At 31.9% G+C, this 27,248-nt stretch overlaps 2 protein-coding genes across 8 annotated transcripts in view; both read right to left on the minus strand.

Annotated features, from left to right (window-relative positions):
* Nucleotides 1–27,248, minus strand: part of LOC126748056 (uncharacterized) — a 1,030,708-nt gene that overhangs the window by 449,516 nt on the left and 553,944 nt on the right. The window lies entirely within an intron of this gene.
* LOC126748066 (zinc finger BED domain-containing protein 6-like) lies at nucleotides 22,533–27,117 on the minus strand. The gene is made up of 2 exons (XM_050457074.1): nucleotides 26,920–27,117; nucleotides 22,533–26,644 (listed from the first exon to the last, which is right to left on the minus strand). Exon 2 carries the CDS (start codon nucleotides 23,794–23,796, stop codon nucleotides 22,870–22,872), a length of 927 nt encoding a protein of 308 aa, XP_050313031.1. The 5' UTR covers nucleotides 23,797–26,644; nucleotides 26,920–27,117; the 3' UTR covers nucleotides 22,533–22,869.

The raw sequence follows: 27,248 nt of genomic DNA on the forward strand, positions 1-27,248 counted from the left end.
TAAAAAAAAAATAAAATAAAAAGATGTATGGGAGCAAACCAAATGGTTTATCAAAAATATATTCTCGTTTAAGTGAAAATCAATATTCTGATGTCTTGTGTGCTATTATAAAAGATATTAAAGAGAGCATTAAGCATAGATTTAGAAACCCGGAGCAGAGCAATACTTTATTGGTCTCTACATTTCTTGACCCTAGATATAAAAATATTGGATTTCTTAATGAAAGTTCTAGTGAAAGAGCACGTAACTTAGTTACTAATTTATTAAGCAATCAAATTGAAGAATCTAAAGGAGATTCTACAAAACAACCGATAAATGATAAGACTGTCGATGAGCCAGAATCGGAACTATCAATATGGGGCGATTTTGATAAGCAGGTTTCCCTAGTAAAACCTTCTTATCAAAATAGTCGGGCAAAAGCCATTATTGAAATTCAGAGATATTTTGAAGAACCTTATCAACAAGAAACACGTTTTTTTTTTATATCGGTCAGTCAAAATAAGCAGTAAGCACTATGTAATTATTTTTTAATTAAAAAAAACCATGTACAAAATAAATTTTTGAAGTAATTAAACTCTTTGAAGTATATATTTTATATTCTATCTAACAGCTTTGCCCTCATGCCCTCATTTCTCATTGCATCGCATATCTCATATACATTTTTTCTAACACCAAAATAAGGGATATTTTGGTGTAAGAAAAAATTTCATAGAAAAAAATTTTCATAGTTCGAAGTAGCTTCTTTCGGCGTCTGTGCTCTGTGGGTAAGATAAACCCGACAGCCGGCCAACGCTGACAAGTTCACCTTCATACTAGTTCAGTGTTCACACTGCTTCGGTCGACTGCTTTCGGCTTCACACGGCCTCTGTCGCGGTTGCCAATGCTAACTTTTGTGACGTGATTTCACGTTTAGTACAAAACTGCTTTTTCGAGAAGCAGCTTTTTTAATTATTAAAAAGGAGGGTGAAGCTGCTACTATTAAGAAGCAGCTACAAAGTAGCAGCTTACGAAAAAGCAACCCATCTCTATCTCAAAGTCCTGCCTTCTAGACCGGCCTCTTCTTTTCCTCCGAAGTGAGCATCAAACAGGTCACAACCGTTTACTTCACACACACAATGGCTTTGCAAAAAACATACTAATCTTGCAAACGTTCCACCCAATTTTTAATTTTCACAGCTTCCACAGGATCACCAATTCGTACTCGAAGAACCAACATGTATGTAATAAAACGACCTCAGTTTATCAAAAATCGGATTTTATTAGCCATAAAACACAAACTGTAAAATTAAATTAAATTTGAACGTAAACTTTTGATAACAAAAAAATTGATGCAAGCACGGATAGTCCCCCATACTGTGTAGTTTATTATAAAAGGAATATTTTATTATTTTGACAAAAACGCTCAATGGGTTGGGTTGGGTTGGGTTGGATTGATTTGGTTGTATTAATTAGGTATAGAAAACGTGTTTCTCAAAGATATATTTTTTATTTTATACTGTTTAATCTACCCACAAAGTTTGGTTGTGCAGCAAAATTATTACTGGTAATTACGATTTTTATGAGTCAAGAGTGCTTTCAAGGACCTTGTAACACCTAAAATCTAAACTCTTGGTTATATGGCGATAATAATACTAACTAAGCCACTAGTAAACAATTTTAATCAAAAGAATGGACCCAATATCTCAAATGACTGATTGAAAATGAAAAATTATACCAATATCTGGACGATTCTAAAAAAATTATTTTCATTTCTGAATCCGTGGCTAAATGGCCACCACGTATTATTGCTAATGAAATCAACAAGTTTCCCAAAAATTTCGATTTTATAAACGTCTTTCACGTCTCCTGTCAAGTTTACTTTAAGCCCACTATATCGATATTATTTTATGTATTAATATCTATTATTATGTATTATATTATGTACTTCTATGTCGCATTAAAAATTATTGTTTTACCATTTTATTGCCATTTGAGGAAAAAAATATTTAAAGGCATTTCTTTGAATTGAATATGAATTGTCAAAACAGTGGGCTGCCAAGGCAGTTGTGCATATAGATCTCTAAACCCCACCGGGGTTTACCAGAGCCCAACAGCCTTAGAGAAACCGATAAGGCTCTCTGGTGAAAGGCTGCTGAAGGACTTAAAGTCACTCGGTACACTGAAAGTGTTGCCCAAGTATTTTAACCTGGCGCGCGTGAGTGCTGAGTACTCCCCGACTACATGGTCAACGGTTTCATCCTCCTCACAGCACCATCGGTATTCCGGGTTGTCCGCAATACCGATAGTATGGAGATGGCTTTTTAAGTGCCAGTGACCGGTTAAAAGACCTGTCACTAGCCGAATTTCGCGTCTTTTTAGGCGTAGTTGATTTTTGGTGAGACAGGCAGAGGGCTTACCTATGTGCGCTATGGCCTGTCTCATACTAGGGGACTCGGTCCATCTTCAGTGGATCCACTTGTCCAGCAGACCCTTCATTGACGCAAGGCATTTCTTTGTGTTTCACTACAATCCACTTTTCTAGAAAAAAGACCCCATAAAACTCAGTCGGTCGAAGTCACACTAATAAAATCCTAGCGGGTTCAAAAAACGCAAGGTCCCAAAGTAAAAATCAAAATTTTTCCAACACGCCAAAATAAAACTAACATTTAAAGGGCCAAAATAGTTTAAGCAACCCAAAAAGCAATTCACAGAGGGAAAACTGTAAAAGCCGCCAAAAATTTCAAAGAAATTTTAAGCGCCCAAAAAAATTAGAGCATCCCATAGTGACAAACAAATCCAAAAATAGATCAAGCACATTTGACCGATTTCCTAAAGATTCAATTGGCAAAAAAATAGTCGCGGAAAAAAGTCTCTAGGTAGTAGAGCTTGCACACATTGAATATGAAATGGATACAAATGATTTTCTTTAAGAATTTCAAATACAGTGAAGTTGCTTACATTCAATATGTTGGCAATTTTTCGAGTACTTATTTCAGGTGACTTCGCAATTAATTCCAGAACTGCTTCTTCTAGTTGCACTGTTCGTAGTTGTCGAGGGCGCCCGCAGTCAGCCGTTTGTTACTTAAACGTACCATTTTCACGCAAACGTTGGTGAAGTCGAGCAAATATTGTGTGATGGGGTACTCTACGTCCTGGATACAACTCAGCATACGATCTTTGAGCTTGCCGACCATTTCCATTACTTCGGCCATAGATAAAATGGCAGATTTTTTTCGATAAAAGAAAAATTAATTACTTATTAATAATAACTAAAAGTTTAGTTTGACATTTCGTATTTCGCAGACGAATGTGGACATTTTGTATTTAATATTAGTAAATCTTGACAGTAGCCTACTAGAAAATGTATTAAAGAAATGAAAAATACGCGTCAAGCTGTTTTTTTTCATAAATAATGCGCCACATACGAAAATAAGGTGAGAGAGGTTTTTTGTCAGAAACTGAACAAGAAATTCAAAAATTATTTTGAATTTAAAATACTTCAGTGGCGCATCATTATTTTCTTTAAAAAAAATTGAGATCATGACCCGTATGCGCGCCAATGGTGAAGATAAAATTCTTAATTGCTTGCCAAGAAATGCGCGATAACTACCTCTTAAAACCCTCCAAGTTTTATTTGCATATCTCGACGGTTTTCAGAGCAAAAAATAAATCGTCAATTTTTATGAAAAACTTTAACACCCCGTATCTCGGAAAACGAAGCATTTGCGGACATACGTTTATATAGCAAACTGATATTATTTTTTATGCAGAATCACCCTCTGAAGTTTGTCTGCATCGCGGACACATCGCGGACTCTTAAAGACTCGTTCCTCAGGATAATTTTTTTAAGAGTATGAAGCAATAAGTTGAATGCTTTAATGGTAGAGTGACTATAAGCCAACCTTTATGATTTCAACTTATCGTATCAGCAAATTTTTGTGCGGATGGCTTTTACTGGTCTAAGTTCAGTTTGTTAAAGCATTGGGATAATTTCATTATCTGATGCCAAAATACCGCCAAAGTAATGCGAACTCTTTCTAGAGTTCAACTAGTTTGTTAAATGTCTCATCGGCAAAATATAGAGTGTGTTGAATGTTATGAGAATCGAAAAAAAATTAAAATCTGGGATAACATTTATGATTTCAAGGTGTATGTTTCGAGCCTGTTTATAATATATGTTTAGTTATTTAAATCAAGGTTATTTTAATTTTAATTATTTATCAAACTAACAATACCAGACTGTAAAAAAGAGGGATGCTTCTCCACACACACTGAAATAAGGTGATCCCTCTGTTTTCGACGCATACCCTTCGGGATTACGTAAAGAGCGAAATAAAATAGAAACAAAATAAAAATTGACACAATTTAGCGTGAAAAAAAAAGACTCGACTTGCCTAGTAATAAATTATGTAAAGAATGTTGATATAAGAAACACCCCATCCAGCTTTCATTAAATCAACAAAGACGTGACGCACTTCGGTATTATCTCGCATGAGATACAATGATTGCTATAGTACTACTGCTTTCCGGTACCGCACACATGTTCCGTATTTAAGTTTTTGGTGGATGACCTCGGTCAAATAGCTCACTCCTCTCGCCTTCAGGGGCCCATAAGGTAAAGTAGGATAAAAGAGTAAGGCTTTATGGAATGGATTTTGGAGTAAGAAAGTTAAATGTAATTTTACGGATTTGAAATTGGATTCGTATGGGCCTCCAAAATGAGGACTTGCACTAGGTAAAAACTGCCAAACAATAACTTTTTTCGCAGCACAGTCTTTAAAAACACCTTGTAAATAATTAGAACCACCCACACGGATAACGGTACAAGTTTATATACAGTTTATCCGTGTAAATATTAGTAACTTTTTTCCGCTGTGCGATAAATCGTCTTAGAGCCGTCAAAAATGCTTTTGTACTCAATTCAGATACTAGTTCAGTGTGCATCGCTTTAACCGCACAACATATGAACGATGCTATGTATGCATTGGTAGTCTTTACACCACGAAGTTTACCCATGGTTACAGAAAACGGACCACAAAAAACTATACCAATATGCAAAAATACACATTATGTTGGCTCACGTTGTATTTTGGTGAGTCGCCCAGAGGAGGTTGATAACGAATAGGTTTGGTTTTCCAGCAAGTAAGGCATTTTGAATGTATGCTATGAATGGCTTTTCAAGCATTAAGAATCCAAAAGTCTTGTAAAAGCAAGTAATCCAAGTAATAGAGCAAGTAATGAGTAGTATATATGCCACAATGTAAATTTGATACATGTATATGCTTAATCGGTGGTAAATCGGTGAATTAACTTTTTCTAGTTACCAAAAGAGAAAATTTCACATCAAATGCTAGCTCAGCATGACAAATGCGCCCTCCCACTTTAAGAAATCCCTGACTATCTAAGAAAGGTTTTAGTTTTCTTAAAAATTTTGGTAATGCAACTGCACTTTTCAATTTAGCTAATTCGGCAGCAAAATTGTTCCACTTGGATACATTTTGTAAGGCAAAGTAGGACATTTTGTAATACAAGAATAGTGATTTATTCAAATGGCACAATTTCCTTTTTTTGAAATAGGTGACATATTCAAACAACATAAGCAACAATTCTTTGTATTTTAGATAAAGAGTCAAATTTTTCCAGCAAAGATTGAAATATACAGATTGTTTCTACCAACAAGAAAGTTTTACTTTTCGCTTCTGAAAAAACTCACATTCTGGAAGGGATGCATTTAAAAGATTGCATGTTTCGAACAAGTGTTTTAAAAATTCAGGTTCATTCAGGGAAATTCTTTTGTGTATATGCAAAACACGATTACCTACAAACCGTTTCCAAGAATGAGAAGAACCTTTTTATCCAATGTAATGCGACGGTACTGTCAGAAAAGCAAAATATTTGATCAAAGGAATACCTTTGAGAGAGACTATGAGTAGTAAATTGGATTAGTTTTGTAAGAAGTCTCTCTAATCTAGGTATACCAATAGCTTGTAAAGCAGCAACCTTACTTTTAAAGCAAAAAAAATAGTTTTGAATATTATTATTTTTATTTAAGACACGAACGTAAAGTAGTCTCGTATATCGATGTGACGTAAAATTTTAAAATCATGTAGCAATTTTAATTCAGATTTAAATTTTATCCATTTGATTTCCAAGTTCCATTAACTTCCTTGGAATTCCAGGCAAATTTAAGCTGCCATAAATGTTGAATTAATAGTTTTGCAAATATAGTAAGGGGGGTTAAATAATCCATCGGGTCAAAAATCTTACACAAATCAGAAAGTAATTTTCTTTTAGCCAGAGACTCTATTACAGAGGAATTAAAGTGATAAAGAAATATATCTGAAACCGGACTCCTTTTTTAGGGTCAAAAGAAAGCGATTCTGTCTGAATGTGATCTTCTGGTATGCCTTCTAATACTTTAGGGTTATTGGTAGCCAATTTTTGAACTAAAAAACCCTGCTCGCATCAAAAGAGTAATAAGTTGGTCTTTCATAAGTAGCAAAGTGTCCAAAGAGTCATGGGACCCATGTATATCATAAATATAAGATGTATGAATAATTAAATCAAGCCAATGGCAAATCAGAATGATTATTAGAAAATTTTAGCAAGGTACGTATTGTGAGAAAGGGAGAGCATGTTACGCCAAACAACAACAGTACAACAACATTGATCTCATAATCCGGATTGGTTGGCTCGGTAAAAACCGCCATAAAATTCTCTGGAATTTTCGGTCCAAAGAATTTGCTTGTATCATCCTATATATTGCTTTAATATCGCAAGTATACCAAAAGTGTAGTTATTTCTTCAAAATATTTATAGCAATATTCTTCCTCTGGGCTAATACAGACAACTTCTGGAAACTTTTCAATTTCCAGAATGTTTCCAAATTTACATGAGTACATTTACGTGAGTACATTCCATTCCTTTACCTTTAATTATAATGTTTTTTACGCATATAACACCCAACTCATTTCAGTTAGCACTGATGATGGCTCATATGCCGAAAGCGCTCTGCTGAGCTTTTAAAATAATATTGCTCTGAATACATCTGGTTTGATTAATTTGTGTTGTTAAATTCAAAAGGCATTGCGTTTTATTCTATTTTTAATATTTGTGTTGATTTAAATAATTTTGTCTTTAAACAACTAAACGTCGTGTCAGTGCAAGTCAGGTAAAAGTTGTAATCTGATGGTGTTAAAAAATAGTGTATTTTCTAACATGTAATTATAATCCTGGGGTAGAAATGGTCTCCAAAAGAGTAGAATACTGAGTTTCGTTACTATAAGAGTAATGTCACGGATAATCATATTGTAACAAACAATATAACCGTTGTACATATTTTTGGTTAACTTAATATATTGCTATGAAAATATATAAAATATTTTTAATTTTTATAGCTTTTATAGCTTTTTTTATCCTGTAGCTTAAGGTAGTTAAGTCTTCTCTTTAAATAATTGATTAAGCAAAACAATATATAATGTTTCAAGTGTTTTTTAGCTATTGAAATAAAGATAGGTTTCGCCAGGATTCTTATGTGTTTCCGTTAGCCAGTCTATAAATGAAGTGCATATTGCACATTTCAATATTTGTGTAATTGTTAGCCATTTTTTAACAAATTAATCTTGTCAACTGGTGGACAGTGACTATAATTTAAAATATCACAAAATCTTACAAATATCAACTTTATCGTGGGCAGAGTTAAAAAAAATATGTTCACAGGATACTGCGCGATTTTGGAAGCGTCAAATATTAATACGTTACTCATATGTCATTTTTTTTTAAATGTTAAATAAAGTGACATTTTATGAACTACAATGAAATTTTAAATAAAATTTAAAAAAAAAACTTACTTTTTATAACGATCATAGAAAAAAATAAATTTTAGCGATCAGTCAAAGTAGAAAAATGTTTTTTAATTTTTTGTGCCATAATCGTGCATCTAACGGACAAAGTCCAAGGGATCAAAAATGTTGCAAATAAAACGGAGAATTTAAAAATATTTTTTAATACAAGAAAAACCAGTGGCATGCCATTTTTCTTTATAAAAGTATTCAGCGGAAAACCCGCACCCACGCCACTGGAGAACATAAATATGTTAAAAGTATGTTGGTAAATGGCTCTAGATACACAGACCGTGCATACCAATCTTTGGACAAATATCTACAGGGATATTTAACTTATCGAAAAAAAATCATTTTTTTGTTAAAACTTTACCACCCTGTAGCTCAAAATCTAAAAGGTTTAGGACCTACGTTTATAGGAACTTTTTTGCGAATTTTTGTTCAAAGAACACGTTCCTGAATTTTGTCGCAATATATGAAAAACACCCTGTATGTAAACTTTCCGTATGAAAAAGCGTGAATTGAACTTGAAATAAAAATCGACGAGTCCAGATGTTTTTGCAAAAAACTATAACTTTTGAAGGGCACTGAGTTTTGTAATATGAAATTTATACAGTATATGGAATTTTCCCGATCGATTGTGCCAATCAGCCTATACAACATAAAATGATACTCGCATAACCTGATGAGTCTCTGCAATTTGTATTCTGCTGATTACCATTAATTTTTTTAATTGATTGTTCAAAAAATTGTTTAGGGCAAACAAAAAATCTTATGATTTTAAAACAATGACAGGTTTAAATCCCTGTTTTTTATTTTTTGTTTCTATCAAAATATTTACTGGATGATGCAAAACAATATTTTAATTAATAGTATATTATTCAAAAAAGTCGTTGATTACGACATTTTGGTCTTTACGATGATTGTGGCTTAAGACCTTTAAGTATTTAAATAAATTAGAGTAAAAGAAATTCAAAACAGAATAGGTTTAATTTAATTTTAAACTTAAGATTTATTCTGAAACAAAACTATATATTTTTCTAAATTAAAAATAAAAACTATTTTTTATTATTTTTTGGCAGAAAAAGGTATGTCGATATAAAATGTTTTTCCCTCGGGTGGTAAAACTTGTATCAGTTCCTGTAAGTGATCATACTTTGCCTTAGAAATTGGAATCCTGTTTTTGTACAACGGTTGTTTAGTAAAAATAGCTGTTGGAATATGTAGCCTTTAAGATAGTGGCGTCCAACTTTTTTGCTGATGTGCTTTCTTTCTGGGTGAGGCAAAACTTTTCTGTGTGTTTTAGTAAGCACGTAGCAATTACTGATGACGGAAGTTCACCTTCCGTTTTATTCCAGCAGTAGTTTATGCAATGCTGATCACTTGGTAAATTATAGATGAAAAAGTTGTGTTCTGCAATTTGCTTTTGAAATAAAGCTTGCTAGCATACAGCATTGGCCACAACTTAACTGCCTGTACATCCATACCTCATCCTATCTCACTAAACCATTCTTCAAGGCACAATTGTCTTTTAAGAAAAAAAAACACCTATTCCTAAATAAAAATTAGAAAATAGACATCATGTTCTTTAATAAAATAATATTATTATTGCAAAATACTTACTTATTATTGAAAAACCGCACTAACTAATCAGACCGCACTTGTACTCTCCAAAAGTTCATAACAAACTGTGGCTTAAGAAATATTAGCAAAGCAAATAAAACACCTCATTGATATGACGTTTTGTTTTGGCACGTAATATTAAATTAACGTTTTGCGCGGCTTACGATATTTTACTGAATTATATTAAACCACCTGATGATTCAAATGACGTAAAAATCAAAATTTGCTAATTTTTGTGGGTTACAACGTTTTGCGCTTAAGCCATCGATAAATAACAATTTTTATCTTAAAAATAAAGCGTGTATTAATTTTTAAAATAACCATATAAATAATGTCATATTACCTTTTTGCTTTTGATAAGCGGTTTTAATCTGTTTGTTAATTAGTAATTTATAAATGAAGTATTTAAAATCGTAAAAAGATTTATTCACTGGGTTTACACGAACTAATGCAAATTACTGGTTGATGTGCATTAGAGCAAAAACTCGACATGTTTATATACAAGGTGCTCTGGCTTATAAGCGAAAAGAAATGTTTGTCATGATGTTTAATGAAGATTGCGTTATACATAAAATCATTTTACATGTTTTATTGTTGTGCTGGTGTTGATCAAAAAATAGTCTAAATAGGAGTCTGTCAGATCTAGTTGTTAGTTTAATATAGGGTCAAAAATCATAATTTGACATGAGACAGAGATATTCATTTATATATTTGAGTTTGGAGATCTATACAGTATATTTATCCCATAGTTTTGTTTTAATATAATAAAAGTTATTCTGCTTATCATTATTTTTGACTTATTTAACTTAGAGTGATTGGAAACAAGATTTAGCACATTTTTACTTAGAATAAGACTGCATTATTTCTAAATTTAAAAAAAATCAATTTTGCTTGTTCAAATAAAAGTAACAAGTTATCAACATTTTCCTGGTGAATTTTGACTAGTTATTATTTCAAGACCACAAAATTAATAAATTAATTTAAGATTTCCTTAAATAAGTATAAGAAAGCAAAACGGAAAGTGGCTGTCATAGAAAATTGAGAAACAATTCTTGTAAGATCTCGGTACATGAACTCTGTAGGTAAAATAACTAATTTTTGGTGAGGTTTATAATTAGATCTTTTTTAAGATTTGCTAATAAGGTTCTGAGTTTCTTATTTTCGGCATTTCTCAACTATAAATATTTATCAATTTGCTATGGACATAGGTTTAGTATATTTATTTTTGTTTTATGTAATTATATTTTATAAACTGTATTATAAATATTACAAATAAATTATGAATTCATTAAATGATTTTTGATATAAATTTAAAAAATGGTCTGAGGATCTTATTAGAGAAAATACATTATTTGATTTACTAATTTTTATGAATTTGAAATATTTCTTTCTTATCGCTTATTTCCGATTTATCCTTTTTCGAAAAATATTCACAATTGTTTTTACATTTCGTTTTTTCTATTAAGATTTTTGCGAAATACCCAGAAACATTACATTAGAACACGTTTCCAAACTTACGACTTTACTTGAATTATTCGATATTTTTAGATTGGAAGAAGTGAAACTACTTATATTGCTTACAGATGCAATTTTGGAATTACGATAAATTACATTTTTACTGGCTTCAATATGTGAAATTAAAACTTCACTGGTCTGACTGTCATCCAATTGTAAAAAGTTTTGGTCATCTCATTCTTATTATGGAAAATAAATTCTCTAGATGCGATAGTTGTCTCGGCTCACGCCCGTAAGTTCGATTCGATGTGTCCATCGGAGAAAAATTGACTTCTGCCAAATGACAAACTAAGTCGTTGATTGGCATGGACTGGGACAAGTAGTCTCCATGAGCAGTGGAGCTTGCTGGAGGAGATGAATAAACCACGGAGGGTCCAAAACGAACCTGTGATTGACGACTCATTGCTTGAGACTCATTTGCTGAACTCACTGGATAATAGTTAATTTGACTGAGGTTGTGATATAGGATTCGAAGATATTGAGGACTTGCATTAAGTTCATTTCCAGAAGACTGAAAGACTCATTATCCATCATTATCGCTGCATGAAACGACCATAGGAAGGTCTTAACTCACAAGCATTTGACGTTCTCTGCTGAGGATTAAAATAAGGACAACTGCTTTGAGCAAGCTCCAATAAATCCTGGAGTGGAAGCCTAGACTGTTGTGTCAAAGACCGATTGGAAGTAGTTCCATAGGGTACTGCATCGCTATGAGATTCAATCTGAGACAACTCCCTATTAGTAGCTGGATGTGCAAAGGAGGTAGAAGTACTAGACTGGACATTATTCGAATGGTTCGACTGCTTTGCAACCTCTCATTGTGAAGTCGATTCCGCAGCAACATTGGAATTAATATATTCCGCTTTATGTTCTTCAAGAGGTGTAGATTCATCGTCACTCAAAACAATTAGGTCATTTGAAACTACTAAGTTATATCCTAAGTTGTAATCCTGTATTTAAGGATTCATGGGATTCGTGAGATGGAGTGGCTCCTGTTATGGTAATGGCTGGTGGTTTGTTGGCATATGAGCAAGAAGGCTTGAGATACCTTGAGAAGCAAGATTAAGATCACCAAAAAGTCTAGTGCATGAACTTACAATCCCATTTTTTAAAACCGACTCTACTTCTGACACAGCATGGACTCGACTGATACGCTGGTACAAATGCAACAAGAGGGTATTAATTCGTTTGGATTCTCCATCACAATAATCCTTTCCGAGAGTCTTAATAACCCGTTCAATAAATATTAATTTACTGCGACAAAGGCAAAGCTCACTATATCTGTCAAAGACAGTGGAACTAGGAGAATCAATGTGTTTGTCCTGTTCTAACTGCAAGCACTCACGAAGACTGGTCCGTTTTTAAGCGAAAGAACCAGTTAATGGCTTAAAGACCTCAAATGGGTAACTCACATTTTAGTTCTTCACCAACTAGATAATTACTTCCATTACATCCATGTCAAATGTCAAAATAAAGGGACAAACAAATATATATATATATATTTAAAGATATATTATATATAATTTAATAACGTTAATTAAATAAATAAGCCTAAAAAATTAAAAGAAAAATATGATTAAGTGTCCAAAGGATACCCTCACTCTTTCCTAAGAAAAAAAATAAAAAAAGGAAATAAAGCCCAACAGCAAATACACTATGTATAAAAGCAGTTAACACTCAATATATTTATTATTCAGACCTACTGAGAAAAAGTAAGAATAGTCAGGTACTTCAATAAAAAACCAAAAGAAGTCTTAAAAATCATTCAAAGGTAATACCAGTAAATAAGCTTATTATACACACTTACGCTAGTACTGCGCATGAACAGATTTTTCAAAAAAAATCAAAGAAAAAAAATATTTAAATAAAAAATAAAATATTTAAAAACTTTTTGATTATGTTAATCGCTGATAATTACTTCAACAAATAGATGTTCGCATTGAAAAAATTACATAATCAAAGTATCAACAATTTAATTGAAGCAAATTAAAATATAATAAAAGAAAATGAAAAAGAAAATATATATCTCTATGATATTTTATAAAGTACTACTTTTTCTCGACAATACCTGTTCGGGCAATTTAGTCACATTGGCAACGCTGCTTGAAACTGATGGGGACCGAAGCGGTATCGAGAAGTGGTACAGCGGGCTGTGCGTGTGTGTACGAACTTTGTATAGAACAGACTGCTATATATTATCGTCTTGATTTGTATTTGTTTATAGCGATGTAAAATAAATAATTTGTTTACTTTTGAGTCTGTTAATTTTTGGCAGTTCTGGCACAATATTAGCACACCAATTTTTTATACAGTCCACATATTTTTACATGGTCCTTCTTCGCTGGATAATTAAATGAAAAAGCAATGTGTCGTAATTACAAATAAATATATCACATCGGTGGCCGGTAAATATTGTTTATCTCGGCTGGGTTCGCAGAAGAATAGTAATTTCGAGAACGACGGCTGAATGTTGGTTATCGAAGCTGGTTAGCCGAATTTGTGTTAGTAAAGTTGTTTTATGCCTATACCGAAATGTTGGAGTGAGGTAAGTTTTTCCTATATTTTCCCGGAATTTGTTGTCGCCTCAGTATTGTGCTGTTTAGGCTTAAATAAATAAATATTAATATACCCACTTTTGTTTATGCATAAGTTTGTGACACATCGTTTCAAAATGGAGGCTCTAAAACGGCAAAGAGGCTCTCTAAAGCGAAGTTTAACTAATTTTTCAAAATATGTTAATGAATATTTTATAAATAAAAGTAATATTTCTTCTAATATTTTGTTAGAATTGGAGGTAAGAATAAATAACATCGAGGGTAATTTAATACAAAAGTTTTGTGATGTACAAAATGAAATAGAAAATTCTTGCAAGGAAGAAGACCTAGATGGTGAATATGGAGAGCGATGTGACTTTGAAAATCAGTACTATGCCCAATTAGGTTTGGCTGAAAAATATTTAAGTGACCATACACCTGTGCAGCTTCAGGAAAATAAAAGTGTAGATGAAGAATCTCAAGCAGCGGCGTTGAACATTCATGTTCAAAAGGGTGAATTTATTGTGCGATTACCATTAAAAATGGATATTAGCAAATTGGGAAGTTCTCGGGCACAGGCTACTAAAAGGTTTTTAAGTTTGGAAAAAAGGTTGTTAAAAGATAATAATATTAGATTTCTGTATCATGATTTTGTTCGAGAATATATACAATTGGGGCACATGACAAAAATAAATAATTCAAAAACTGACATGTCATTAAATTACTTTATGTGCCATCACGGGGTTTATAGACAAAATGCCTTGACAACAAATTTGAGGGTTGTTTTCGATGCTTCTCTACCAAGTAGCACAGGATATTCATTGAATAATATTCAAATGGTTGGCCCTACTATCCAGCAGGATTTAGTATCAATATTAATTCAATTTAGGCAACATAGTATTGTTGTTGCTGCTGACTACAGTAAAATGTATCGATCAGTTTGGGTAGCTCTGGAAGATAGAGGTTTACAGAAAATTCTTTGGCGATTCAACACTAATAGTACACTAGATACTTATGAGCTCAACACTGTAACGTATGGTACTGCAGCAGCTTCGTTCCTGGCAATTCGTTGCTTGTTTCAATTGGCTTATGACATTGAAAATGACTATCCAGTGGTTGCAAATATTATAAAATCCGACTTTTACGTGGATGACCTTTTGACCGGTTTTGAAACTAAGGAAGATGCAAAACAAATAATTTCCTTAATATATAATGTTTTAAAACAAGGTTCTTTTGTTCTTCGTAAATTTTATTCAAATGATCCATCTGTGTTAATTAATAGACCCCATGATGATCCTTTATCTAAAATAGTGAAGTTCGGAGAAAATTATAAAAAAAAACACGTGGGTTGATTTGGTGCCCCTCCCAAGATAAATTGATGTATAGTGTTAAAGAAGATTTTAGTTCCTCTGTTATTTCTAAACGTACAATTTTGTGTGAAAGCTGTAAAGTTTTCGACCCTTTGGGACTAGTCAGTCCATGCATTATTATTGTGAAAATGCTGTTACAAGATCTTTGGCTTGAGAAATTGTCTTGGGACAACCAGGTTTCACAGTCCATAGCTACAATTTGGAAATAGTTTAAAAGTCAACTAATATGTTTAAATGAATTAAGAATTGATCGTCATATTGTTTGCCCTAATTATCAATATGTTGAAATGCATTGCTTTTCGGACAGTTCTGAAAAGGCTTATGGTGCATGTATTTATTTAAAATCTTTAGACATAGAAGGGCAGGTTTTTGTTAATTTGTTAACTTCAAAGGCGAAAGTAGCTCCATTACAGTATATTTCCTTGACGCGTTTGTAATTGTGTGGTGCATTGACGTCGGCTAGATTGGCAAACAAAGTTTCAAAAGCGCTAAGACTTATTGTTGTAAGACGAGTTTTTTGGACTGACTCAACAATTGTTTTAGGTTGGGTTCGTACTCCTTCAAATAAGCTAAAAACTTTTGTCTCAAATAGAGTATCTGAAATTCAGAAATTTACTATTAAAGATGAATGGAGACATGTACCTAGCGAATTGAATCCTGCAGATTATTTATCTCGTGGGGTTAAATGTTTTGCTTTAAAAAATTTGGATATGTGGTGGCATGGACCCTTATTTTTATTTGACGATGAAAACAATTGGCCCAGAAATCCGATTTATGCAAAAAGAAAGGAACGTAAACCTCATGAGTTCAACTTTAGAAAATGGAAATTATATTTTGGAAAAATTCTCAAATTTATTAAAATTTAAGAGACTTCCAGCTTTATTATTTAGATTTGTAAATAACTGTAAGTCTTCAAAAGATAATCGTAGACTGGGACCTTTAACAAAACTTGAAATTGATAATTCATTTTATTATTTTTTAAAGCACCTTCAGCATCAATGTTTTGAGGATGATATAAAAAAATAAACTGAATAAATTAAAAAATAATTCTAAAATTGTAAGTTTAAATCCGTTTCTTGATAAGTTTGATTTTCTGAGAGTAGGTGGTAGATTGCAAAATTCCAGATTTAATTTTAAAAAGAAGCATCCTTTGCTTTTACCTTGCAATCAACATCTTACTAAATTAATTTTGGAGCATGAACATATAAAATTATTTCATTGTGGGGCCCAGCAGTTACTAGCATCTGTCCGCGAAAGATATTGGCCAATAGGAGGACGATCTTTAGCTAAAAAGATTGTGTATAGCTGTATAACGTGTTTTAGATAGCATACGTTAAAATACAAATATGCCCAGCCAATCAGAGAAATTGAGAGTGGAGCAGCACTGCTGATCCTTTCGTGAAAGTTCGTACGTCAAATTTCGTTGCCGATTAGCTACGGAAATTGAAAATCAATGGATTGGTTTTGTTTAACTTAACCTATATTGCAGATTTTATTTGCTTTGCTTACTTCCTAATAATTGATTTAATTATCAATAATTATATCAACTTTGCGACTATTTGAGTGAAAATTCATAGTGTATAGTGTTGAGTGTTTACTCCAATTTTTTTAGTTCTAATTTGAATAATTATTTATTTTGCAGTCAACAAAATGCAATCTGTGAAGTTTGTGATAAGAAATTTTCAAACACATCTACCACAAACAGACATTGGCAAAAGTTTCACCCTGAATTTGTTGGGAAGGAACAAATAAAACACATTATTTGTGTTTTGTGCACATTATTGGACACAATGTGTACTAATGATATCCAAACATTTTCATATTTTAACTGTTTAAACAAACATTTGCTTGATATTCACCATATAACTTTCAAAGAATCAATTTTAAATTTTAGGAATTTTGAAGAATTCACATCTTGGAGGGCACAAGATAATAGGGAAGTAGATTATGCTTGTCAGACTTGAAACAAGTTTAAGAATAGAGAAGAACACATATTTTACAATTGCAACAGGAGCGATATCAGAGGTTGTACAAAGTCTTAGTTATTATTATCAAACATACATAAGTATGTTCTGTTATGTTTACTTTTAGGATTTAATAGCGCGTGTAAAGTGAGAAGTCTAGGAGAAGCATTCGCATTCAAGGAACATGTCCCTCAAGGATTTTAGTAAAAGTTTTAACAAGCGGTAGTAATCTTTTATTATTTTTTATATAGGTAGTTACATTCATTCATAATTTTAATACCTATAGAATCAGTTGCTGTGGAAACTCATGTAGGACATGTAGACGAGTTAAGAACAAAACGGTTGTCCAAGGCTGAATATTGTAGTTGGGCAATTAACTGCAGGAGTGACAAACGAAAGGATAATTCAAAATGCTAGGAAAATTCAGAACAACACAATAGAAAGACTAAACCTACTAACAAGAGGAGACCTTGCATATTTGATAAGGAAGTATAATATTGACAAAAAAAGAGATGCTGATGATATGGTAGCAGAATAAAACAGAGTACATATGAAGAAGGAAATGAGGAAAATTTTAAAGTAGACCAATGTTGCCACTTTTATGGTGTTAAAAGAAAACTATTTCAAGCATTTGGAAGAGGAGGGTGAACACGATTTCTTGAGATACTTGCAGACGTAAGTTAGCAGTATAAAAATACTGCCAACAAAAATTATGACTAAATAGTAATATTATCTGTTTGCAGCTTCTATTTTTAAAGTGAAGAAAGGATCATTATGTGGGCCCATTGCCATAGAATAAATGTTGGTATAAATACAAATAGGGCTATAGAAAGTTTAAACAAAGTACTGAAATACAATAAAATGGGAGGTCGACGCAATCTTAGGTATAAATAATTTGCTTAATACAAAAAAATTGAGATTGAAATTAAATACCAATCTTGCAAGAGTTGAAAAGTTGCTGGATTTGTTGGATGAACTTGTGGATGAGAGGATGTGGAAGAGGATAATTAATAGTGAAAGACCAAACTCAAATAGCTATCAGCATAAAATTGTAATAGAAGCCCATAAGAAAGCCGAAAAAATGAATGGTAAGGTAGAATTTTTAGAATTTGGAAAATTTAAAGTACAAAGTGTTTCGGTAAGTGGTAAGTTCTATGTTGTGTCTTGTGATAAGCAATGTCGCACTGGATACTATAACATCTGTAAAATATGTTTTCATAAATACAGATGTGAGTTTCCAGAAAATTCTGTCAAAACAGTACTTTGTAAACATATACATGCTATAGCCATTTTTTACCAGGGAAGCGAGTTTGTTGTAGGTTCCCCAACTGTGAGTGAAGAGGAAGAGGATTAATCTTTTGTTTGTTGATCCACCCACAACTAGCCAAATCAATTATCAGGAGGATGTAAACCATTTTATTCAGGAGAGTTCAAAAATGAAAGTCAATAGTTCTGCAATAGACTTTGAAGAAAATCGAGAAATAGTTTGAGTAAAATATAAGTTAAATTTTTATTACATTGTTTATACTTATTTTAAAATTGCATTGCAAGAAATTTGTAGCTATGGTAAAAGTTTAGATAAAAAAGCATTTGCCAGATTTATGGCTGTAATCAGCAAATTTAAAAATAAAGAGGTGGAGGAAGAAATTTCTCAGGGCATTGAAAAGAAAAGAAAAATTGAAAAACAAATGTACTATCCAAATAAAAAATAAGCTAGATTTCTTTGTGTATTTAATGGCTAGATAATATTTGAATTGTAGCTATTTTTTTATGTTTATATAGCTGTGATGTTAACAAAAATAGGATGTGGTATTTTATATGGTATTTTGTGTTATAATCAGTATAATATAACTAAGTATATTTTTTGTAAGGATTTGGTGCAGGTTTCAAATTGTAAATACAAATTTTATGTAAGAGGTCATATACATAACTAGGTATAGTTTTTGTAAGGCTTAATTTGGTGTAGGTTTCAAATTGTAAAAACAAATTTTAAGACGTCATAGGTGTTGGTTTCTGTATAACTATTTTTATATATTTTATTTTAAGACTAAAACGTTAGCTTATTTTGTATGTTAATATTCAACTAATCATTTTCTATTACATTTTGTTTGCTATGTTCTTAATATTTTTTAGGGTGCAGAAAAGCTAATTGGATTAACTTGAAATTGACATGGAACGAGGGGGAAGATCTTCTGTGAGTATATATTATATTTATTAATTAAAATATATACAGAGCAGTAATTTTTTTTCATGTTACTACAAAAAATATTGAATGGAAGTTTGAATGGTTTGGGATGTATATACATGACCAGCAGAGATGACAAATAAGTTAAAGAAGTGCGAGTCTACATACTATACACCAGATTAATACATTTAGCCTCTTTGCATTTAATTTTGAGGTTGTTGATATTAAAAATAACATAAATTATTATATTTAAATAACAAATAAATTTATAGATTTATAGATTATAATTTCTAAGTTTTTTTTTTGTTTTCTGTTCTTATACTTTAACTTTTTAGTCATATTTACCCTTTATATAGCTTGTCCAACCATATATATACTCTATATCAACCACTAAAGTATAATGTATAGAATAGAATATGTATAGTGGTAGTGGACAATTTAAAATAATTAAAATAATATTATACTTTCAAATAACTATTGACAATTATTATATTACTAAGGTGCATATTAGAATTATGACATAGAGGTATGTAAAAATGCGAACTTTAAAATGTTCACCGTATATTGTTAAAAAATTTAATTGCCATTTATTTTTATTTTTTAACTTTTTTATTTATCCACCTATTAACCAATTAATTTATCAGCTCTACACACCAATTCAATTTCGTACCACCCCATTTTTAATATTTAACTAACAATAATAATTAAATAATTCATACATTGCGCTTACACGTACCGCTATACCAAATGATTAACAAATTTCGCCAATAAAAGAGATAATTTGCTATAAAAACCAAATTTGACAAGTATTTATAAAATATTTTTAAAATAATAATTAGATTAATAGATCACAAGCTGTAAATATTAATAAAAATCAATAATCTATTTACTAATAATAGCTAAAATATCTTCTTATTAAATGTTTTTAATGCATATTGCACTTTTCTTCATTTAAAATATATACGCATCATAAAAACCTAATTAAATATAAATATGAATAGAAAAACTTTACATACATTGAAAACTTCCTATTTTGAATTTGGCGGTTCGCATACCACGCCCTCGCGGATGCCGAAGCGCTCTAATTGGCTAGGCATATTTGTATTTTAACGTATGCTGTTTTAGATATAATGCCAATACTTTAAAACCTATAATTGGCAATCTACCAGAACAAAGGTTAAATCCAAGTCATCCGTTTGACGTAGTTGGTGTCGATTATGCAAGCCCATTCTTAATAAAAAATCATACGGGCAGAGGTGCTAAAGTTTCAAAATATTATGTCGCGCTCTATATTTGCTTTTTAACAAAAGCTGTCCATTTAGAATTAGTACGATAGAATTAGTTAGAAAGAGTACATAGCCGAGTTGCAGCAAAGATCCAAGTGGAGATTGAATTATGACTCTTTAAAGAAAGGTGTCTTAGTGTTAATTAAAGATGACAATCTTCCTCCTATGAAGTGGAAGCTAGGACGTGTATTAACTGTTTTTCCGGGAAAGGACAAGGTTTCGCGAGTGGCGCTTGTAAAAACTGATCGCGGAAATATAACTAGGTGTTTTTCCAAACGGTGTCCGCTGCTTTTGTCGGACTTAGTGTAATTGTCCCTACGACTATTTTGAAAGTTCGGTCTTTCAAGGAGGGCGATATGTTCGGGCAATTTAGTCACACTGGCAACGCTGCTTGCAACTGATGGGGACCGAAGCGGTATCGAGAAGTGGTACAGCGTGCTATGCGTGTGTGTGCGATAGGGATGGGAAGACCTGGTTCTTTTTGATGACCCGTTTATCTCCAGGTCATTCATTGAAATGACCCGTTTGCCAAGATTCATTCATTTGAATGATAAGGTCGTTCAAATTTTAATAAAATTGTAGGATCACCACCGCGATTGAGGGTCTAAAAGTACAAATATAAATAAACATTGATTGACTGGTTTGATTTTAAGAATAAGAAAGAAATGATGTTAAGTTGTTTTATGAGAATTAGCAATAATTGTAGAAATTATAAAATAGTTTAGTGTAGACATGACACATGAAATAATAAACTTTACAATTAATAATTTTATAAGGTCAAACCAAACAAATACAAAATAAATATGATTTTTATTTGTGTTGCTATTTATTTACATATTAGAAAGAAGTATTAAAATATACTGTTATCCTCAAACTAAAAAAAAATTTATGTAATATAGAATACCAAAACGTAGAATAACAAAATAAAATAATATCTTATAACTAATTATTATAAAATAAATGTAACTTAAAACAATACTTGGTATTAGAAAATAACAGCGTAAAGCAAAAAAAAGGAACTTTATTCTTTATTGCAAGGAATATGAAACTAACCTAAATCTAATAAAAATATTAAATAATCTCTAACAAAGACCGCCTGAAAAAAATCAACTAAAAACAAAACTTTGTTTTAAAATAAACGTTAAATAATTAAAAAAACTAATGAAAAATAATTCTGTAACAACAGTTGAAAAAATAGTAATAAAGGTATTGTAATAAAATTATAAATTGGCGTTTAAGAACAAAATTTGTGACACACGTTTCCCCTTTAGTCTATTACGAAGGTAACGGACCTTCGGGGGAAATACATGCCCGGCCTTCGAAAATACCCTTTCTGAAGGTACAGAGGTGGCTACAACGCACAATTTTTTTTTGATAATTCAAATAAGCGAGGATATGTATAACGTCTCTGCTTCCACCATTCTAAGGGATTATCTGCTCTTGGCTGCAGTGGTTCATTGAGAAATTTATTGACTTCAATAATTGCCGCCGCTCTAGGATTTGTATTTTGAACAAAACTACTGACCTTATTATCAAAATCACTCCAGTGATCCATACATTTATTTTTAAGGTGTTGGTTATTATTACTATTTTCTGTGTTACATTCAGCGTTAACTTGAGTCTCAGCGATATTCTCCTGTGAGATAAGAATTTGTGCAGTAACTTGCGCGATTAAAGATTGTCTGGCCCTATCAAATAAAACTTCATTAGTGAACCCATGTCGCTTAAAACGAGGGTCCAATAAAGTGGCCTCAGCAAAAACCTTATTTTCTTCAACTGACTGAAAACGTTTATTTAAGTTTTCAAATAATTTTTTTGCAAGCTCTTGCACCTCCATAGGAGCATTATTATGTAATTTAATAAATTTTAAACAATTATTTTTTAACGCAGAACTTAGTAAAATAACCTTTGAGGTTGTAACTTCTTTTTCGCTACTTACTTATTCAGTGATATTTTTAAACATTCCTAGAACGTCACAGAGCGCTTCAAGTATTAAAATATCGTTATTATTTATATTTGAAATAGTAGGGTAATGTATTGCGATAGTCGACATCAGAGATTCTTTAACCTCCAAAATCCTTTTAAACATTTCATTAGTAGAATTGCATCTAGTAATGCAATCCTGCTTTAGCGTAAGGTATTTATGATAATGTACATAAATAATATTCGTATATTATATAAACAAATTAGTAGTTTGCTAATAATGTTTTTGTAAACAACTGCCTTTTGCCGACTTTGTATACAAGTGAATGTATATATATTTTATAGATTTTAAGGAAATGTGACCTAAACAATTTATAAAATTGTTAAGTTTTTTGTATGTTTTGTTGTATTTTTTATTTTTATATATTTGTATTTTTTGTTTTGTCTTTGTGTATATTTTGTTTGTATGATTTATTTAAATAATAGCTTTGTCGACAAAATTTTAAATTTTATGATAATAAAGCATTGATTAGATTAGATTAGATTAGATTAGATTATAAGGGTAGATTTACCTAGGTGAATTTGCATCTCCTTTAGTTTAGTACTGGCTTGGGTACTGCGTTTAAAAAATTCTACAATTTTTTTTATCTTAGTTTGCATCTCGACAACAGCTAAAATTCAAGGTATGCGCGAAATATGGAACGTGCTTCCACCCCGTAAGTCTTACCGCCGCAGTAATATTAGCCGCATTATCACTAGTAACAGCTACTATTTTGTTTTTAATATTCCATTCGCGAACAACTCTTTTTAATTCGCTACACAAGTTTTCCGCAATATGTCGTTCTGTATATTCGTAACAATCTAGTAAGCTAGATCTCATTTCAGTGACTGCAAAATAATGTGCAATAATGCTAATGAAACTTGTGTTGACACAAGCGGTCCATGCATCTGTAGTTATACAAAAAGCTGTTGCAGATTCCAATAAATTTCTTACTTTTTCCTGACATAAGTTTGTTAATTGCGGGATTAATGTATTGGAAACAGTCTTACGAGAAGGTAATTGGTAATTGCTATTAAAGTTTTTAACAAACGATTGAAAATGTTCATTATTTACCAATTGTATTGGCAAATAATTTTTCACTAAAAGTCTTACCAAATTGTTGTAAAGTTGTTGAGTCTTTTTATCAGTTAAGGGTCGCCTGGTAAACGAATCAATGGTTGTTTGTTCGCAACGTCCATGTCCATTACTAGTCTTAGTTGATGTTGGTACTGGTAAAGGAGTAACATTCCCTACTCCTTCAGGAATTTTAGCTGACTGATCAGTTGAAGTTGACGTAGAAGCACTGGAAAGTACGTTGCTCACTCCATTTTCTTTTTCCACATGTAAGGGACCTCGTGAGGTTTCAGCATTTAATTGCGCAGTCGGATGAACTGTTTTTAAATGGCGTAGCAAATTTCCTGTCGCTCCGCCCTTAAAAGACAATATTTTGGAACAAAAATTACATTTGGCTTGATTTGACCCTCGCTCATCAAAATAGTTCCAAACAAAACTTCTTTTTTTGTTTTTATCAGCCATCGCGAATACGCGATACCTTATATAAATAAGCGATACTTTGGCAAACGATGCTACGTAGGTACGAAACAAAAATTTGCGATCTATATCGAACTGCGAACTTAAATAATTAAAAAGATAAAAAGATCGCGACCTCCGACCGGCACAAAGTCATAAACACTATAAAAACAGGCAAGCATAACTCACATCACAAGTCAACAGCTCATCGGTCATCGGTCACCTGCGACTTGCGACCTGTTCGTAGTTTGCCGCGATTTTGCTTACTTCCGGCAGTTCCGGCACTTCGGCCCGATTTGGCCGCGACTGTCGCTCTCTGACAATAATCGATCGTTGAACGGGCCGCGGCCGGGGTCTAGTTTAGTTTAAGGTCATTTGAACGATACGATAGCAGAGAGTGATCAAACGGGTCGCGGGTCGTTGCAAAGATTCGGTCGATTTTGACCGAATCATTCACGAACGACACATCCCTAGTGTGCGAACTTTGAATAGAACAGACTGTTATATATTATCGTCTTGATTTGTATTTTTTTTATGGCGATGTAAAATAAATAATTTGTTTACTTTTGAATCTCTTAATTTTTGGCAGTTCTGGCACAATATTATACACCAATTTTTTATACAGTCCACATATTTTTACAATACCTCTATTCAAGAGAAATTTTTTTTTTAATTTCACACCATCTTGTTATCCTATAACACCTGTATCATTTATCATTCCCTACAACACCTGAAGATATTTCCTTGGTTTTTGGTAATTGGTCACCAACTTAAATAAAATGTGTTGATAATTTTTTTATTTTTTTTATTTTAAATGAGAAGAAACACTGAACTGATGAAAATGTAAAAAAAAAATTAAGATAAGAATGGTAAAGTCAACCTTCACAGCAATATGTAAATGATTAATCAAAAATAAGTGCCAATGTTTAATATAATCAAATGAAAAGTTATTACAAGAAAAAAAAATTGGTAAAGCATGAACTGACATGTTAGGCGCCCAATTTATTGCACTGTTTCTCGCACAATTAATAAATAGAGATTCCAGGATTATTATGATTAATAATAAATTAATGTCATAAATAACAACTAATGACCTATAACCTCAATTTAAAAAAAAAATAAAAAAATACACTTCTGCGTCATCCTTCACCTAGTCAACACGTGGTCGTTAATTTTTCTTTCCTATCCCTCAGATTCCTTTCCTGGACCCTTTCCTACCCCTTATGTTTTCTATAAGGTGCATTTAAGTATTAAATTTTGTGAAAGTTATCGATTTGGGAAACAGGGTACATACCCGACGGTCCGATACCCGAATTTCCAAATCGTGCTTGCAGATTGCCTAGTAGCAGAGCCAATAACCTAGCAAGCAAGCAAGCAAATACAGTAAAACTTAATTTATAATTATAAAATTTAAGATTATGAGAGAAAATAAAGTAAAATTAGCACTTAATCTGATAATATCTCGCATATACGTATATACTCAGTTCCCTATTTCAAATCAAATCAGTGATGATATCTAAATAAGCAAATTTACTAAATTCAATTTAAAATCTGTGACCCTTTCTACATATCAATTCCAAGAAAATAATCTATCAATTACGCCTCTAGAACCAGATAAAGAATGATTTATTGAAATAGGATTGTCAGTTTTCTACAGATTTTAAGGTATGCAATCTGTCAAGTACCTAGGTGTTGACATGCTGGGTTTAACTACTGGGTACTATCTGATACCAACATTTTATTAACCAACAATTTATAACATGAGGCCATGGTTTAGCAACAATGATTTACAAAAAAACTAACAGACCAGATTGCTGACATTACCATCGTTATCAATATTGATTTTTATGACTTGAACAAAATAAACAAATAATTAAAATATGCCTAGTATGCATGAAAAAAGGTAAAATCAATGACAATTCTTAATGCTATTCAAGTAACAAAAATATGAAACAAAATCCCATATTATTATTTACTTTCCTCATCCAATAATGGTTTTCCTTCTGTTTCAGATCGGGTATGTTAGGACGGATCATCTTAACGGTGTATCATATCTGTATAGTATATATATTTATATATGATTTTTAAATAAATTATTTAATGAAACTATGGTTAAAATTTACTTAATTATGGCAAAAAAATTTATTAGTTAATTGTTTAATATTTCTGTGTTTGAATTTAAAGAGAATTAGTTAAGCAAAACAATTTATATCTGTTGGAGATTAAACCTGTAACAAACTAAAAAAGCCAAATTACATAATTAATTAGGATTCTTAAGTTCCGGAACATCCCTTTGCTTTTCCGCCAGAAATATTCCAATTTCTTCTATTAAATTTAGAAATCGTTCCAATGTTATTTATTTTATTTTATTTCCAATTTCCACGACTTAGCTACCTTACTTCTGTATAATACAGTAAATCATCGTATTCGCTTTCGATGTTATCTAGGAATTGTTTGAATTGTCTGTGATTGAGTCCTCGTGATTTTATGAAATTTACAGAGTCGTAACTACCACTTTCATGACATTTTGAAATTCAACTTTTTTAGAACAGAGGGCTTCTTGGTGTATAATGCAGTGAAACTGCATGAGTTCTTCAGCGTTTATGTTTTTGCTTGCATTGTCAGCAAAGTAACTAGCCCGGAATTGACACCTATCATCGAAGAAGCACCGTCAGGCGCAACTTTAGATAATTTTGATAAGTCCAAATCAGTTTTTGAACACTCATCCAAGAGTACATTGAGTATATCAACTTCTTTGGTTTCAAAATCTTGAGTAAAACGTCGTATGAATATGAGAAGTTGAGCTGTGGAACTAATATCAGTGGATTCATCGAGTGATGGATTAACACACCACCTAAAAACAATTACAGTACCTATGAAAATTACCCATGATTTTTTAATTAATTAAAAATAATTGATTAAATAGTATTCCTCAGAAATTTTAATATTTTAATACAGATTTTATATCTGAAATAATGACTAAAAATAGTTATTACAGTTAGAGAAATTCTGAAAAAAAATAGCAATTTATTTGTTTTATTTTAATATTTGACCAACATTAAAGCTAAATTTGATTAAAACCGATTAAATAGGTAGAGAAACACTTATTAATAACAGAGTTTTACTTACGATTTCACAATTCAATTATACACGGCACTTGACGGGTTATCACTGCAACAGGAAATCTACGTTGATTGTGGATCAAAATATATGACATCGGCTAGTAAGGAGTTAAAATCTACACTTGAACTATTGCCTCTTCAAAACACTATTAAACTGCACTTATTCTCAATCACGTATTAGTTCGCTTTATATTTTCGCTCTTATTTCTTTCTATTGACACTTCACTTAAATGAAAACCGAACTGTCGGTCGCTGCGGTTAGCGTGGCTTTTATACCGCGCATACGACTCTGAAAGCTTTGTGTATCTATTTACGCGAGCAATCGGGAATTCGGGA

Source organism: Anthonomus grandis, chromosome 21 (genome assembly GCF_022605725.1).
Source record: "Anthonomus grandis grandis chromosome 21, icAntGran1.3, whole genome shotgun sequence".
Taxonomy (NCBI): Eukaryota; Metazoa; Arthropoda; class Insecta; order Coleoptera; family Curculionidae; genus Anthonomus; species Anthonomus grandis.